This window comes from Equus przewalskii, chromosome 9 (genome assembly GCF_037783145.1).
Source record: "Equus przewalskii isolate Varuska chromosome 9, EquPr2, whole genome shotgun sequence".
Taxonomy (NCBI): Eukaryota; Metazoa; Chordata; class Mammalia; order Perissodactyla; family Equidae; genus Equus; species Equus przewalskii.
In genome coordinates, this window is record NC_091839.1 from 25,633,458 (window position 1) to 25,652,033 (window position 18,576).

Genomic DNA, 18,576 nt, shown 5'->3' on the forward strand with positions numbered 1-18,576 from the left:
ACAATTTATTTAATTTAATCAATATAGTACTATTCACAGTATCTGTTTCATATTGGGTGGGGGTTTTTTGTTTGTTTTTCCCTCCCCAAAGCCCCAGTACATAGTTGTATATCCTAGTTGCAAGTCATTCTAGTTCTTCTATGTGGAATGCTGCCACAGCATGGCTTGATGAGTGGTGCATAGGTCCACGTCCAGGATCTGAATTGGCAAACCCCATCTGCGGAAGCAGAGCATGTGACCTTAACCACTACACCACCAGACCAGCCCTTAGGTGGGTTTTGATAGATTGCCCTTCTGGAGGAATTACTCCATTTCATCTAGTTTTCTAACTAAATTCGTGGAATTGTTTGAAGTATTCTCTTATTCTTTTCGTGACAGGAGCATCTGGGGTTGTATCTCCTGTTTTATTCCTGATACTAGAAATGTATGTTCACTCTGTTTTTATATTTGTTAATCTTCTTAGATGTTTATCAGCTTTCTTGACTATTTCAAAGAAATCAGCTTTTTATATTATTGATTTTCTCTATTATTTTTCTGTTCTCAATTTCTTCTCTGATCCTTATTGTTTCCTTTCTTCTACTTGCTTTGGTTTTATTGTGCTCTGTGTAGTTTCTTGAGATGGTAGCTTAGATTTATTAATTTGAGACTTTTTCCCTATTTTAATGTATGCATTTAGTTCTATAAATTTCCCTCTTAGCACTGTTTGAGCTCCATCCCACAGATTTTCATATGTTTTAATTATGCTTTCATTCAGTTTAAATATATCTTGATTCAATTTGAGCCTTCTTGTGTGACCCAGAGATTATTTAGAAATGTGTTCTTTGATTTCCAAGTGTTTGGAATATTTCCTGTTGTCTTTCTGTTATTTATTTCTGGTTTCTCATGTGGTCTGAGTACATGCTCTGTGTGATTTCAGAACGTTTACATTTGTTAAGGTTTGTTTAATGATCCACAAACAAATGTCCTATAAACAACATTCTTGTAGAATGTTCCATGGGTGCTTGAAAGGATGTATATTCTGTTGTTGGGTGGCGTGTTCTATAAATGTCTGTGAGGTTCTGTTGGTCAATGGTGTTATTCAGGTTTTCTCTGCCATTGCTGATTTTCTTTCTAATGTTTCTGTCAATCACTGAAAGAGAAGCATTGAAATTCCAAACTGTAATTGTGGAATTGTCTATTTTTCCTTTTACTTCTATTACCTTTGTGTATTTGACTGTTTTCTTGTTTGGTGTATATACGTTTATGATTGCCATATTTTCTTGGTCATTGTATGTTTCCTTATCATGATGTAACTAACATCCCTCTTTGTCCCTGTTAATTTTCTTGGCTCTAAAGTATTCTTTATCTGATATTATAGCCACTTATGCATTTTTATTAATATTTGCATGGGTTATCTTTGTCCATCTCTTACTTTGCCCATCTCTTATTTTCAACCTACTTATATTGTCATATTTGAGGTCAATTTTTTGTAGATAGCATATAGAGGTGTCCTGCTCCCCCCACCTTTTGACAATATCTGTCTTTTAATTGGTATATTAGACCATTTATATTTATAGTAGTCATTGCCATATTGGGACTAAATATGCCATTTTTCTTTTACTTTTTAATTTTTCCTGTGTTCCTTGTTCCTATTTTACTGTTTTAGTGTGTGTGTGTTTAGGGGGAGGTGGTTCTTTGTCTTCTTTTAGGTACATGAACATTTTTTAGAATTCAATTTTGATTCATGTATGGTGTTTTGGGGTATATGTCTTTGTATGGGATTTCTTTTTTTTTTTTTCAAGTGGTTACTCTAGGTTTTAAACTGTGCATGTATAACTTATCACAATCTACTGTCATCAACATCTTAGCAATTTGAGTGAAGTGTAGAAACTTTACTTCTATTAGGTCCCTTTGCACTCACTATTCTTTTTTTTTTTTTTTTTGAGGAGGATTGTCCCTGAGCTAGCTTCCTCTGCCAATCCTCTTCTTTTTGCTGAGGAAGATTGGCCCTGAGCTAATATCTGTGCCCATCTTCCTCTATTTTATATGTGGGACACCTGCCACAGCATGACTTGATAAGCTGTGCTAGGTCTGCACCTGGGATCCAAACTGGCGAACCCTGGGCCGCCGAAGCACAACATGCGAACTTAACTGCTACGCCACTGGGCCAGCCCCTCACTATTCTTTTAATACAGTTGTCTTGGGTGTTTACTCTTCATCTGTTAAGGTTATAATTTTTCATTCAACTGTCAAACATTTTTAAAAGCTTGTGAGAAGAAGGGTGGTCCATTTCCCTCTATTTCATTGTTCTTCCATCCTGAAGTTTCAAGCCGCGTTCTACTAACATTTCCTTTCTGTTTGGAAAACTTCCTGTAGCCATTTTTTCAGAGTTGCTCTGCTGGTAACATATGTTCTTTGTTTTCTTTCATCTGAGAATGTCTTTATTTCTTCATTCTTGAAGGAAATTTTGTGCATTGTACTGTTCATGGTTGACAGTCCTTTTTTCAAAGTGCTTGAGAAATGTTAGGCCGCTTCCTTCAGCCCTCCACGGACGGGTTCAGATGAGAGATCTGCCATTCAAAAACCATTGTTCCCCTACAGATAGCGTGTTATTTCTCTCTAGCTGCTTTAAAAATATTTGTCTCTAGTTGTCAGAAATTTAATTATGTTGTGTCCTGGTTTAGAATTTTTTTTGTTTGTCATGTTTGGGGTTTGTTGAGGTTTTTGAATCTGTAGGTGTATGCCTGTTGCCAATTTTGGGAAATTTTCAGTCTTTGTTTCTTCCAGTATTATTTTTAGACTGACCCTCTATCTCCTTTCTTTCTGGGACTTCAGTAACATGAAGGTTAGATCTCTTTTTTTTTTCTTTTTTCTGTTTTATTGTCCCACAGGTCCCTGAGGCTCTGCTTTGGTTTGGTTTGGTTTGGTTTTTAATTTTTCCTGTCTGCTTTATGTCTGTTCAGATTGAGTAATTTCTGTTGACCTCTCTTTGGGGAGGGGAGCAAGGAGTGGAATACCAACTACTGTCATTGCTTCTGGGTGGGGTTGGAAGGTTAGCTCCCTCACCGGGCCTTCATGACACTATCCTGGAAGTGAAAGAGAACTGTTGTTACCTTGGACCACCTCCTTCTGCCCTGCTACTGGGTGAGGGTGAGAGTTTAGCTCTGCCACCCGTGGAAAGGGAAGGAACATGTGGGCTTCTCTGTTATGGTTGTCCAAATGTGGGGCAGAAGCAGGAGAGGAGGATTGAAAGCTAGAAACAATCCAACATCAAAAGTAGAGTCAGACTGTTATATTGTACATTTGGTTGGCTGGTTGAATTGGAAAGGCCCAAGCCTTGTTTACAGGTGGATGGATCACCTTGATATTTGGGGGGTAAGCTGCAAATGAGCTGATGCCGCATCACATCCCACCTAGAGGGGCCCTAAAGGACATTGGTGTGGAGAAATCCTCTTCATGGCCAGATCTTGGACAAGTACAATTGAGTGTCACTTTTGTTTTGGGAGAAGTGGCTCAAGTAAGGATATATGTGCCCTTTGTGGCAAATGGCTTGTCTGGTTGTTCAGAGGCACTGAAGAATCAAGATGGGCAGACGAGTGACAAGTTTGTATGGACCAGCGGCATGAGGTTCCTGGAGAGAGTGCAAAATGAGTGGATGTTTATGTCCCGCGTCAGTGCCTGCAAGAAGACCCCCGTTGCAGAGGAGAAGGGGAGGGGAGCAGAGGAGTTGAGACTGGCCAGGCTCAGTCCTCTGCATTCCCAGTCTTTGCACTCTAGGGATGTAGACACAGTAGCTATGGTGGCAGGAATGAAGGTTTTGAATGGGCCCAACAACATGGCATCCCACGTGCCACAACTGAAATAGCCACTTCCCTTTCTGAATGTCTAACCTGCCAGTTACAAAGACCAACACTGAGATCATGATACGATACAATCTCTAGGAGACCAAACTGCCACTTGGTGGTAGATTGTTTACGTCAGATCTGTTCCCTCCTGGAGGGGGCACTGACTCATCCTTACTGGGATTGATACTGTTTCTGCATGTGCTAGTAACTTCCCTGCCAACAGGGCCTCTAGACACCATTATAACGGTGTATTAACTACTTGATCCACCAGCACTGTTGCTGGCCATCACCCTGGAGATGAATCACTGTGTAGACACAAATGGCTTGAGGTCTTGCACGGGAGGTCTATAGCCAACACTGTTGAGATCTTGCTCCACATAACCCACTTTCCAGGTCTTATCAAAGGACCTCTAGGGGCTGGCCCCATGGCCGAGTGGTTAAGTCTGCGTGCTCCACTGCAGGCAGCCCACTGTTTTGTTGATTCAAATCCTGGGCGCGGACGTGGCACTGCTCATCAAACCACGCTGAGGCAGCGTCCCACATGCCACAACTAGAAGGACCCACAACGAAGAATATACAACTATGTACTAGGGGGCTTTGGGGAGAAAAAGGAAAAAAATAAAATCCAAAAAAAAAAAAAAAGACCTCTAGCAGGGTGGAGCCAGCTTTGTCCTCGGCATCAACCTGCTCCCTGATGGAAATTGTACGGCCTTCCCCACCCCATCTCACCGCCCACTTCACTCCTGTCCATCCTGAGGTCACTTCTCAGGTAAACCCCCCATACCCCAGTAATCATCTCACAGTTTTCTGTCAAAATACCGGAAGTAAGAAATTCTATTGTCACATTTTCTTCCCATTAATCAGCTCCTCCGATTATCATTCTTCCCACTCCCACTTCTGTGGATTATTACTTCATACTACTTTCCTGAAAGATCTCCCTTTTTTGCCCCATTCTGTGGGACTTGCCATACGAGGCCCTAAACCTAGATTAGTCATAAGCCCCACATTTTCTGAGCTGATTCAGGCTGTTGGGGAATTCTCGAGAGAACTGAACCCCCATCTCCACCACCCCACAAACCTCTCCCTGCTCAGTCCCAAGTACTTTCGCTGATTTCAGCATCATTTGGCCTCCTCTCAGGGTTCCAGTTTTGTGTTTATAGCTTGAACATACTCAGTTGTGCTACCAAAGGAAAGGCCAAATACTTGCCCTGATCATCATGTCTTCTGATTGGTGTTCTTGAAGCAGCTCTTCTCGGCACAGGTAAAAGCCTAGATGCTCATAAAGTATCCATAAAGGATCCAGCTTCTCAGATGCCCACTATTTTCTGGCCTTGTCATCACCATCTGGAACTCCACTGCTCTTCACTGATTAAAGGAACTGGAGATGAAATTTTCTGTGTTAGTCTTCCAAAATTGTGGTAGCCCCTGGATACATTTGCCCAGGAACTCCATGCTGGCCCCTCACTGTGGCTCTCTACAACTTGCCCCTTGTGATAGTCATATTTTCAGCCTATAAAATATGTCACATGTCTGGTTATCTTCCCTCAGCCTGCCCCCCAACATTCTCACCTAGTGTAAAAGAAATTCAAAATTGTTGTTGCTTTCTTGCATGTTATCTTGACATTTCCTCCCTTGTTCTTTTGGAGAAAATGTAGGGGAGTATCTGAGGTGCATCGCTGAGTTACCTCAAACTTTAATTAAATATTCCTTGTGAATTGAAGTATAATTTGTATTCAAGTTTTTTGAAGTATAATTTGTATTCAATAATAATCTCTCTTTTAAGGGTATATTTTGGTGAATTTTGACACATATATATACAATTTTGTGACCACTACCACCATCGAGATGTGAAATATTTCCATCACCTCAAAATGTTCCGTCATGCAAACTCCTCTCCCAAAATTGTAGAGATTTTCTTTTTCTACATTTTTGCCTTTTTTAGAATGTGAAGTGAATGGAATCATTCAACATGTGGCCTTTTTTCCCCTGATATTTTCACTTGGTGTATTGGCTTTGAGATTCATTTGTGTTTTTCCTTGTTTCTTCCTTTCCTAGCTGAGTTCTGTTTTGTTTTCTGGATATGCTACATTTTGTTCCTTCATTAACCAGTTCATGGAAAACTTTTACAAGTTTTTGGCTTAGGTGAATAAAACTGCCATGAATATTTGCAACAGGTATTTAGATGGAGACATTTTAACTAGTCTCATGTAAATATTTAGGAGGAGAACTGTTGTGCCGTGCGTATATATATATTTCCCTATAGAGGAAACTGCAATTGTTTTCCAAAATGGCTGGATCAATTTGTATTGGCCACTACGATGCATGAGAGTTCCAGTTGTTTTGCATCCTCATCAGCACCTGGTATTTTCAGTCTTTTTAATTTTAGCAATTCTAGCAAATGTGTAGTTATCCTATTGTAGTTTTAAATGGCATTGCTGGAATGACTGATGGTATTGAGCATCTTTTCATGTGTTCATTAATCATATCTTTAGTTATTTATCCAAACCTTTGTGTTTTTGTTCTTAAGATTGAACTGGAAGAATTTGTTTTATTTTCTTCTTTTTTAATATTGTGGATGCTAGTCTTTTATCAGATATGTATTTTGAAAATAGTTTTTCTCAGTCATTGGCTTGTCTTTTTATTTTCTTAGTGATCTTTTGAAGAGTAGATGTTTTTAAAGATTTTATTTTTTTCCTTTTTCTCCCCAAAGCCCCCCGTACATAGTTGTATGTTCTTAGTTGTGGGTCCTTCTAGTTGTGGCATGTGGGACGCCGCCTCAGCGTGGCTTGATGAGCAGTGCCATGTCCACGCCCAGGATTCGAACCGACGAAACACTGGGCCGCCTGCAGCAGAGCGCGCGAACTTAACCACTCGGCCGCAGGGCTGGCCCCAAAGAGTAGATGTTTTTAATCCTGGTGTAACCCAAAATTTATTTTTCCTTTTATGTATTCTTTTGTGTACTATCTAACTAATTAGAGTTTGTCCAACCCATAGTTGCAAAGCTTTGATTTTCGCTTCCTCTAGGCATTTTATGGTTTTAGTTCTTATGTGGTGGTCCAGGACCCATCTTGAGTTAATGTTTATATATGATCTGAGATAAGGATCTTATATTATTTTTAAACATGCTATATTTTATAACCAAGCAAGTCACTTTGGGGGTATACCCATTAGAAATGAGTGCTTTCTTACACCAAAATACATACACACAAAGGTTGATAACAATTTCATAATAACCAAGAACTGGAAATAATGCAAATGACAGTCATCTATAAGCTGCTTACCTAAATTTTGAAAGTCATTAAATGGAAGAAAACAGATTAAACCTGCTGCTTTCAGGGCCGGCCGGGTGGCACAGCAGTTAAGTGCGCACATTCTGCTTTGGCGGCCCAGGGTTCCCTGGTTCGGATCCTGGGTTCAGACATGGCACCACTTGGCAAGCCATGCTGTGGTAGGCGTCCCACATATAAAGTAGAGGAAGGGCCGGCCCCGTGGCCGAGTGGTTAAGTTCATGCTCTCTGCTTTGGCAGCCCAGGGTTTCGCCAGTTCGAATCCTGGGCACAGACATGGCACCGCTCATTGGGCCACGCTAAGGCGGCATCCCACGTACCACAACTAGAAGGACCCACAACTAGAAATATACAACTATGTACTAGGGGGCTTTGGAGAGAAAAAGGAAAAGGAAAATCTTTAAAAAAATAAAGTAGAGGAAGATGGGCATGGATGTTAGCTCAGGGCCAGTCTTCCTCAGCAAAAAGAGGATTGGCAGCAGATGTTAGCTCAGGGCTAATCTTCCTCAAAACAAAACAAAACAAAACAAAGCTGCTGCTTTCGTGCAACAACATGGATGAATTTCATAGAAAAAAGTACTTTGAGTGGCAGTGTATGTCAAACGCAAAGTAGTAAATACTCTAGAATTCTATAGAAAAGTTCATAACCAGGAAAACCTAATACATGGCAACAAAGGACACAATAATGGTCACATTTGTGCAGTATTAACTGAAGGGAGGCAGATCTGTGCCTGAGAAGCTACTGGGAATATTCTCTGTGCGGCGGGGGCTTACATGGGAAACAGGTGTAAGTAGTCTTCGAGCCCCGCTCTTGAGGTTTGTCCACTTAATCTCACTGAATTACACATGTATGAAAAAGGGAAAAAAGATTAATAAATTAATACTAGTGCACCCCCATTAAAAATTAGTACATAGCAGTCTTTGGGCACCCTGTGTGAGCCTCCAGATTGCAGATTCCGTCCTCCTCGCCTCCTCTTACTTTTCTTTGTAGGTTGACACCTTAAGTGTGTATCACTAATAGTAACTATTATATTTTGTTTGATTTTGAAATTTATGTGAATGGAATAATGCTTAATATATGCTTTTTAGTATTACCTGGATATATTATCCTGTGATTTTTAAAGCTTTTTGAGATGAACATAAACCTAATGATCATCCTTTACTTATAGTATGTATGTTAAAAGGTATTCCTTTACTGGTATTCTTTTTAATGGAATTCCTTAATTGCATCTCATGAGAGTATGTAGAGATATTATTATTTTTGGTAGGTTGTAAAGCAAAGCTTCAAATTGAATATCCTATAATAATTTATTTTTTTCTGTAATAATTTAAAAACAACAAAATTATGCCTTGAATAATAGAACTTGAGCACTTTAAACGACCACAGAGACCCCCTCAATGTAATGATGAGAAAACGGAGGTGCAGAGAAGTCAGACAATGAGCCCAAGCCCATACTCTTAAGGGCAGACCCTATCTGTGTCTGCTAACTTGTTGGAGTTCTGTCCATTAGGCTCCTTATAAAGGCCTATCAGATCAGCACGGAGCTGTCAGTATTTTCAAAGAACATATCCTCCGGGTTTGATTGTCTTTGCTTCCCTCTCACATGGGACATTTAGTATTTTGTAGTTTAGTTTCCAAGCACATCTTTACGTTTTTTCAGGTATCTTCTGTTACTGATCTCTATCCTGAGTGCATTCTCTGTTTTATTTCATTCTATGCCAAGTTAAAGAGATTTTTTTATGGTCCTATATATTGTCGGTTTCATACACATTCAATTTGTGCTGAAAAGGAAACATACTGCAGTTGGTGTCTACACTTCTGCATGTGTCTATCGGGCCAGATTTTCCCATCTTGGTGTGTGCATCTACCTTAGCAATGTTATTCCTGCCTTTTAAAAATCAGTTACTGAGATAACATATTAAAATATGCCAGTTTGTTTATAGGTTTAACTATTCTTATAATAAAATTTTTTATGTAACTTGAAATGATGTTAAAAATTGTATACAAAATTGAAAGTATGTCTTCCTGCCTATGTTTCCTTCCTATTTTTCAGATACAAATATACATTTTTGTGTGTTTTTGTTTAAAATTATAAGGTATATATTTTCCAAACTTTTATTGCATCTCTTTCTGTAACATTATATCCTAGAAGTGTGACTTGCAAACTGAATATTGCTGGATATTTTTCAGCTCACCAAAATCTACTGATGACTAATTGAAACTTTTACTCCATGCTCATTTAGTGTGATAGCTGGTACATTTGGGTTAATATGCATCTTCCTATTTTGTGCTTATTTTTGCTTCAGTTCTATTTCTTGTACTTACTTTTAAAAATTGGTATAGATTATTTACATTCGAAACGTTGCTTTTAGTTGGGAATGTAGATACTCCTATTTTATTAATGTTTGAGCTAAAAATAACATGTCTTTAACTTAACGGAGTATAGAATTAATACCTTCACTCTCCTCTTGCACAAGATAAGGGGTATTATTGAGGATTGCATGAGAGGTGATTCTCTCACTCTGCTCGGCAGGAGACACTGTTGATGTTTTATGCAGGTAATGAAAATTAATCCACAGACGCATCCTTCTCTTGGATCTTCCTTCCTTCTATTGCTGCAGACCTTTCACTGGGATCACTTTCCTTCGGACTTAAGTGAAAACTTTAGGATTCACTTTGTGTGGGTTAGTTTTCTACCACAGTTCTCATTTTTGGCCTCTTATAGTCTTATTTCATGCTCTTTCTTGACAAATGCACTTGTTCAGTACAGAATCTATGTGGTGGTCATTCCTCCAGCACCTTCAGTATGTCCTTCTGCTTTGTCCTTGACCCACTATATGTGGTGTGTGAGTAGATAGGATGTATTTTGTGTTGATAGTTTCCTGGTGTTAAGGAAAAGTATTTGAACATAATGCAAAGGACAAGACACCCTAGAGATTGTAACAGCGAGATGGGCTCAGTGATTAGATGGGATTTTGTGTTGTTGGAATAATAAAAGGGTGGCAGTGTAGAATACATAGGGGAAATAATGAAATATGTGGTGACCAAATTGGTAGATTGTGATGTAAACTGGCTGGATGCTTACCAATCCCATTTTCTCTTTCTGGATAACTGGGAGGACAGCATGTCCCAGCTTTCCTTACCTTTAATTTGGGACCATGTGAGATGTGGCCAATTGAATCACGCAGAAGTGATTGTGAAGTTGTGTCTTGTTACTGCATTGTTCACCATTCCGGGGATGGCCCCACTGGTTCTAGATTTCACACCTCACCAGGATTTAGTGCTCCCTCAGGGCTGCAGGCTCAAGTGATGGGCTGATGGTGATGGTGTTTCGATGAGGACAGGACCTGAGGATCTGAAGCCTCTGAGCTTCAGGCTGGGCCATCTTGTGATCATCTATTTACATCTGGGCCCAGCTGCCCTGCGGGTCAGAAAGGGAGGACAGGAGGAGAGAGAGATCCTGATTACTTGAACTAGACGACATGTCATCTTATGTCACAAACTTTAAACCATGTCATGTCTACTCTCCACTTAGGCCTGAGGGCAGTTACTCCTGATGTTCCCAAGGTCTGAATCCTGTAGGCTGCAATACTGCATCTCTTGGGCAACATGCCTACCTGTAGTTTAAGAAAACCTCCTGCTGCGCTGTTTAAAAAAATAACTAAATAAGCCAAATGGTGCATATAAATGGGTGCTTTTATGTGAAACAATTAATACGAGTCATATTTTTGATAAATGATGCCAAGGATCTTGCAAAGAGGCATCTCCAACATAGCCTCCCACACAGTGTAAGTGAAGGCATTGTGATGTTAATGATAACGACAGTGATGATAATAGCTCTTACTTACTGAGTACTAACTATCTAATAGGCATTTCATGTAAATTCCCATGATGGACTTAGTATTTCCCATTCTAGTCACAGAAGAGCCATGGTTCTCAAACTTGAGTGAGCTGCAGAAGGATTCCTTAAAGCACAGAGTGCTGAGCCCCCCGCAGTTGGATTCTCTAGGCCTGAGAGGGTCCACAAAGCTTGCATTCCTAGCAGGTTCCCAGGTCCCGCGGATGCACGCCTCCTGAGGGCGGGACCTTGCCCCCGCGCCCACGGAAATGTGAGCTCTTTTCTGTAAGAGGAAGCGAAGCGCCGCCCCGGTGCCTGGAAATCTGGAGCGTTATTTCCTGGTCGGTTCTAGCGGAGCCGCTTGGCCGTTGCCGTGGAGAAGGGAAGGGGTGCAGGCGCGTGCGCACAGGTGGCGTCCAAACTACACTACCCAGGAGGTGGTGCTCCGCGCTTCCGCCCGAGCGGGTGGCCAATGACGGCCCAGGAGGCGCATTTCCTGCGGTGTTGGGCGGGGCTTCCGCTATCGCTGCAGCGGGACATCCTTCCGGGAGCGGTGGCTGGTTGGACCACGACCACGTGGACTGGAGCGCCGCGCGGTGGCCGCTTCTGTGCGGCCGAGCTGGGAAAGAGAGTGACGTGGCGGAGGCCACCGCCGCGCCTGGTGCAAGCCGTGCCCCCTGGCCCCCGCTCCATTCCCCTGGGACTGTGCCCCCGACTGTGGGACAGCTCCCCTCGCGCCTCGTGTCTGCCAGGCGCCGCCGGGACCGCGCGTTCGCCCAGGCCTCAGCTCCTGCGCTCCGTCGCTGCGGCCCCGAAGGCGGCGGCCTGCGCCCTGTGAGCCTTCGGCACCATTTTCTAGCCGGGCTGCGAGCGCAACACGCAGCCAGAGACGACCCCGCCCAGGCTGAGCCCTCGGGACCCGCCCTGGTCGCCCGCCTCTCAGGGTTCCGCTCAGCCCTCCAGGTCCCGGGCCGTTGGCGGAGGCGGCAGCACCGATGAATCCGGCGCAGGTGAGTGGAGGGTCGCCCAGGGCCTCACCCTCTCCCACTGTCATGGCTAGCACTCCTCGTTAGAGCTGATGGTGGCGTCCTGGGACTCCACGTTTCCTTCTCCCGGCTCTTGGTCGTGCAGTTCCTGGAGGGGAGTCATCCAGGGTCCTGAGTCCAGGCCGAGGATTATATAGATAGTTTCCCGTTACTGGCAACCGATGGAATACCGTTCAGAAGGGTGTCCCAGTCTGGGGAATGGGCATGTGCAAATACTTGGAGGTGAGACTGAGTCGGGAGTGATCAGAATCTCATTGTGTCGTATGGGAACAGAGAGCAGCTGGGCAGAAGTCAGGCCTGGAACAGCAGCCTGAGGAGCTAGGCCTCCCTTTTGAAGTTTGGAGCAGAGAAGGGAGGTGATTTAACAGATTTCATTCAACAGGTCCCCTCAGCCTGCACAGTGGAGACTGTGGAAGCGACGGAGGTGGCAGGGAAACCAGGGAGGAGTGTGAAATGTGAGCCTTAAGGCCCTAGTAGTGGGGCTTGTGGGAGAAGGCTGAGCCCAGGTTTGTGTCTGGGAGGCATGGTCTAGGTGACAGGAAGAGAACTGGCCAGCAGGAGAGTGTATGGTGCCTTTCATGCCTGACCTGTAGCTTACATAGTATCTGTCTGCCCAGCCGCCTGGATCTGCTCTGGGCTGGAAGATGATCAGGGACATGAAGTGAGAGCAGGCACTAAGGGTGCCAAGTGTGGTATCTCCTGTGAATTGGGAGCCTGGGGGAGAGAGGGACCAGGGAGTGGTTGTGTGAGCAGCTTGACCTGGGGAGAGAGATGCTGCCTGTCCCCTCAACTGTCCTCATCGTGGCAGGGCTGTGTGACCTTCGAGGATGTGTTCGTGTATTTCTCCCGGGAGGAGTGGGAGCTCCTTGAGGAGGCTCAGAGACTCCTGTACCGTGATGTGATGCTGGAGAACTTTGCACTTGTGTCCTCACTGGGTAAGTCTCTGTTTTAGGTATCTATTGCTAGACAGTAAATTACCCCAAAGTTTAGTGAGTTGAAAAGACAAATGTTTATTATCTCACAGTTTCTGTGGGTCAAGAATCGGGCATATCCTGCTTGGGTACCTCTCGCTAAAGGTCTTTTATGACCTTGCTGTCAGGATGTCCGGGGCTAGCTGTCTCATCTGAAGGCTCAGCAGGGGTGACTCCTTTCAAGGTCATGCACATGAGCAGGAGGCTGTTGGACTAATTAATCATTTCCTTGCTGTTTCTTGGCCAGAGCCCACCCTCAGTTTCTTGCCAAGCTGTCTTCTCCATAAGCAGGTCACAATAAGGCAGCTGATTTCCATGATCAAGAGTAAGAGACAGCATCTGAGATAGAAGCCGGGATTTTTATAACCTCTTCTCAGAAGTTCCATCCCATAATCTTTGCCATATTCTGTTCATTAAAAGAGTTTTTAGGTCCAGCCCACACTCAGCTAGGGAACATAACAACAGCATGGATCCCCGGGGTGGGTGTGATTCCCAGTCTCCTGGGCTGGGTTTTGTTCTTCCCCTTTTCCCAAGGGGCACCTGTCTCAGCCTCACAGTTCTATCATGGCATACCTCCTTTTCTTGGTTCCCTGGAGTGGGTACTTTGGGTACCAGGGCTGGGCAGCGTGAACTACCTCTGCTCCCAGAGCAGCCCCAACCACTACCCCTTAAAGCCTTGAAATGAAGGATTTGGTGGTCAGGAGTCTTGCAGTCTGTCTAACAGATCCCAGATGGCCCTGCCACTTCTAGGCTGGGTGACTGTCCAAATCCCTGAAGTTTCCAGAAATTGCAGACACTGACATGGTCACTGCTTGTGGAGAACACTGAGTTGTTCCTGCAAGACCCTCTTCCAAGATTCTTTGTTTAATATTTAATTTTCTTCTCTGTAGAAGGGGTCTCCCTGGGTCACTGCTGGCCACTCACCAGCTCTTCTTTCACCATAGGGCTTGCAGTGTCCAGGTCTCATGTAGTTACCCAAATGGGGCTGGAGGGGAGCCCAGGGTGCCTCAGAAGGTAGACACAGCCTCAGCCACAGCAAAGAAGACCTGGACGAGGCCTGGTGAGTGGAAACTTTGGAAGCAGTCACATCGGTGCTGGCTTCACATTACACCAGTAACTTGTCCTGTGTTTACTGATGTTGTGGGGCCAAGCCCAGAAGCTAGTATCATCCCACTTGTCTTTCCGCATTTTTAGTGTTTTGCTCACTTGTCATTTCCACTCTGATCTAGGTTCCTGTTAGTCCCCCACCCTTCTAGTCTCTCCAGCTTATGTCTTATTTTCTGCATCGTCCATGCAGGTCTCTACAACATTGGCTTTCATTTAACGTGTCATGAGACACATGTGTATCCTTAAATTTTCCTTGAACACTGACTATTGCATCCAGGCAGGTTTTTCTGCCCTGGACAGACCCTTTTGCACAGCACTCACGTGTGACAAGGAACCAAGGCCTTGGCAGGAAACAGTTGGTGGAGGAGTGATTTGGAGACTGTGCTCCTCCTCCTTACACTGTACCCTGTCCTTGTCCCTTCTGCCCTCTGACGTCTCCTCCATTCCATGACCTTTCGAGGCCCGCAGTACACAGCAGCCCTTCCTCGTGCTGAGTCTAGCTCCCTTATTCTGCCAAAAGTGCCACGGGCTAATCCCTGGTCGTATCAGACACACATTGGTTATGGGATGCCATTTGCCACCAGTTAGACACTCACTTCACCGGCATTTATCTTCCATCAGCTTGTTGGCAGGAGTGGAGGATGAGGATCCACCTTCTGAGCAGGGTCTTTCTGTGGGTGTGTCACAGACAAGAACTCCCAGGGTGGGTCCTTCCACCCAGATGGCTCAGCCCTGTGGCATGTGCAGCCTGGTCTTGAAAGACACTTTTGCACCTGGCTGAGCCACAGGGACACCATGTGGCAGCACCCGTACACCACCGTATGAATGATTTGGAGAGACTTCTGGTTCAGTGTAAACCTTGACCAGGTGCAGAAGCAGCAGAGTGGAGAGAAATTCCTCAGAAGGGAGAAGGGCCAGGCCTCGTTGCAGAGCTCCATTGAAGGCCACATGAAGAGCTACACACCCACGTGTCAGAGAAGGCCTTCACTCACAGGGTGGGTCCCAAGAGCTTCCTGGTTGACTCTGGATTTGTCCAGCACCAGGCCCCTCACAGTGGGGAGAAGCCACACAGAGCACTGAGTGTGGGGAGGCCTTTCTGTGCTGGCGTCACTGACGGGCCCTTTTGTGTAGCGGATTCTGTTAGGCGAGAAAGTACAACCTGAGACCATAAAGCCTCCCACCTCTCAGCTGCCCTTATTGGAAGGAGCCTCGTTCCAGGGGCAGTTCACTCACAGTCTCAAGGGACTCCTGGTCGGGGTGAGCCAGGGAACAAAGAGGGCCAGATGCAGGAAGGGCGCTTGAGCCCAGGACAGTTTCCCACAAGTTATCCCACAAGGAGAGTCTCCCCGGGAAGACGCGCTCTGAACGCAGTGGTGTGGGGACAGGTGATAACCCCTACTCGAGATGGTCATAGTAGCGAGGCTCCAGGGGATGCTTTTCGTGAACAGAACTCCCATGGACCAGGTGCAGCTTCCATGGTCCATGCAGGGAAGAATCTCCACAAGTGGAAGGAATGCGGGCAAGGGTTGAGCAAACGTTGGCTTGTTGTTCGACATCAGCAGACTGGGCTGACGTGAAGCCCTGTGACGGCAGTGCACGTGAGAAAGGCTTTGTCAAGCAGGCGGACCTCAGTCAACATGTGAGGATTTACACTCGGCAAAGCCATATGAGTGCCTCCAGTGTGGGAAGGCCTTCAACCACGTCAGACCTCATGCAGCACCAGCATATTGACACTGGGGAGAAGCCTCAGGAATGCAAAGAACATGGGAAAGTCTCCTGTGACAGCTCTGCTTTTGTCCAAAATAATATTTCCCACTCTAGAGAAAGTCTCTTCGAGTGCAAAACATGTGGGTAAGCCTGTTGTGACAGTGTTTTTTTCACTCATCATGTGAGGGTTCTCACGGGAGAGAAGCTCTGAGTGGAAAGGCCTTTATTCACCCTTTCTTCTTTTTCTGGCATAGCAGAATCCATGCTGGAGAAAAACCTTTAGAGTGTAAAGAACATCAGAGGGGCTGGCCCCGTGGCCGAGTGGTTATGTTTGCGTGCTCCACTTCGGCGGCCTGGGGTTTCACCGGTTCGGATCCTGGGCGCAGACGTGGCACTGTTCATCAGGTCACATTGAGGTGGCATCCCACATGCCACAACTAGAAGGACCCACAACTAAAATATACAACTATGTACTGGCGGGATTCGGGGAGAAAAATCAGAAAAAAAAAAAAAAAGATGATTGGCAACAGTTGTTAGCTCAGGTGCCAATCTTTAAAAAAAAAGAATTTCAGAAAGAGTTTTGTGAGTGCTCTTCCCTAACTCCTCAATGCCTGAGGAGTCACACTGGGAAGAAACCCAGCAAATATAGTGCATGGACAGGCCTTCAGCCTTCATCCGTGCCTCACCCAGCCTTGGAGTCTTCATACTTCATACTCGGGGTCTCGTACGCTTCACAGTGTTGGAGATGTGGGGAAGCCTTTTGCAAGTGGACTTATCTCAGTCAGCATCAGAGAACTCATACTGGGGAAAGACCTTTTGAATGTAACTCCTGAGGAAAATCTTTTAGCTGTAGGAAACATCTTACTCGGCACCTGAGAAATTATACCAAAGAGAGACCCCATATGTGTCATCGCTGTGAGAAAACCTTCTGGGACAGATCATCATTTATTGTCATTTAAAGCGTCATATTGGAAATTGACAGCCTAGGACCTCGCTGTACATCCAAAACTTCCTAAGGGAGAGGAAACCAGTGGCTATTGTGCAATTACAAATTCAGCTATAGCTCCTCCCTTAGCATGCAGTGAAAAGCAGTCACAGGGATAGTAAAGAAAAAGGCATAAGGGAGGAGGAAGACAAGGAGTAGATGTAGCAGAAAAAGAACTGCATTCAGGGCCTCTTTCAGGTGGCCCTGAGAAACCCATGACAATTTGTTATCAGTTGTTTGTTGTTGGGTGGCAGGAGAGGAGCAGTGTAGGACCTCGTGCCCTCCACCTGACTTGACACACAACCTCTGCCACCCCGTGTCAGGAGAGCTGGACACTTGACAGCAGCTCTGCAAACATTTATTGAAATCCTTCTTTGTAATAAAACATTGTCTTGACCATTGAGGAGCATAAGTCTGTGATAAATGTGAATGTGAAGCCCTGATTTATGAAGCACTTAACAGCAATTAGAATACTAAAAATATTGCCTAAAATTATACCTAAGGAGCTACGGGTGCCCATGAAAGGGTATGTTCTACTGTACCACTTAAGACCATTTAAGGCTTCCATTTTTATTTTATTATTTATTCACTCTGGTTTTTTAAATTGAGTTATAATTGATAAATAACATTGTGTCGGTTTAAGCTTTACACCATATTGGTTTGATACATTTATATTCGCTATGACTGCCATTGTAGCCTTAGCCAATACATCTATTGTGTCGCAGAATTATCATTTCTTCTAGTGGTGGGAACACTTAAGATCTAGTCTCTTAGCAAGTTTAATGTTTGTAATACAGTTTTGTTGTCAGTAATTCCTAGACTATGTATTAGATCTCCAGAACGTATTTATTTACTAGTTGCCAGTACATACCCTTAAACCACACCTCTCCCATTCCCCTACCCCCGAGCCTTTGGTAACCCCCGTTCTACTCACTTTTCTTTCAAGTTCAGTTTTTTATTTTTTTCTTTTTAGATTCCACATGCAAGTGAGATCATACGGTATTTGCCTTTCTTTGTCTTGACTTACCTCCCTTAGCATAATGTCCTCAGAGTCCATCCATGTTGTTACAAATGGCAGGGTTTCCTCTTTTCTCACAGCTGAATAGTATTCCATTGTATATATGTATACATGTCTTTTTCCATTCATTTGTTGATGGACGCTTAGGTTGTTTCACTATCTTGGCTATTGTGAATAATGCCACAATAAACATAAGTGCATATATCTTCGATATCCTGTTTTCATTTCCTTTGGCCATTTACTCCAAAGTAGGATTGCTGAATCATATGATAGTTATATTTTTAATTTTTTTAGGAACCGTCATACTGTTCTCCAAAGTGGCTGGACCGGTTTACATTCCCACCAATAGTACACATTTCTCCACATTCTCTTTTCTTCACATTCCCTTTTCTTCAGATTCTCACCAACACTTGTTATCTCTTGCCTTTTTGATGATAGCCATTCTGACAGGTGTGAGGTGATATCTCATTGTGGTTTTGATTTTCATTTCCCTGATGATTAGTGATATCGAGCACCTTTTCATGTACCTGTTGGCCATTGGTATGTCTTCTTTGGAAAAAGGTCTGTATAGTTCATCTGCCCATTTTTTTTTCTTTAATGTATGCTTTTTGGTGAGAAAGATTGCCCCTGAGCTAACATCTTTTGCCAATTTTCCTCTTTTCTTTTTCTCCCCCAGGCCCCAGCACATAGGTGTATATCATAGTTGTAGGTCATTCTAGTTCCTCTATGTGGGATGCCACCACAACATGGCTTGAGGAGCGGTGGTAGGTCCACGCCCAGGATCCTAACCAG

General features: G+C 44.1%; 1 protein-coding gene across 1 annotated transcript; it reads left to right on the forward strand.

The window, feature by feature from the left end:
• Positions 1-10,446: 10,446 nt before the first annotated feature.
• Positions 10,447-17,988, forward strand: LOC103541980 (uncharacterized). Its single transcript, XM_070632440.1, has 4 exons — positions 10,447-10,539; positions 11,158-11,960; positions 12,805-12,931; positions 13,912-17,988. Exons 1-2 carry the CDS (start codon positions 10,447-10,449, stop codon positions 11,947-11,949), a joined length of 885 nt encoding a protein of 294 aa, XP_070488541.1. The 3' UTR covers positions 11,950-11,960; positions 12,805-12,931; positions 13,912-17,988.
• Positions 17,989-18,576: the final 588 nt, after the last annotated feature.

Bases quoted from the DNA above. Each gene is read 5' to 3' on its own strand.
- LOC103541980 (XM_070632440.1), top strand. From the start codon at position 10,447: ATGAGGACAGGACCTGAGGATCTGAAGCCTCTGAGCTTCAGGCTGGGC. The intron at 10,540-11,157 runs GTCAGAAAGGGA...CATTCCTAGCAG, and splicing joins TGGGCCCAGCTGCCCTGCGG to GTTCCCAGGTCCCGCGGATG.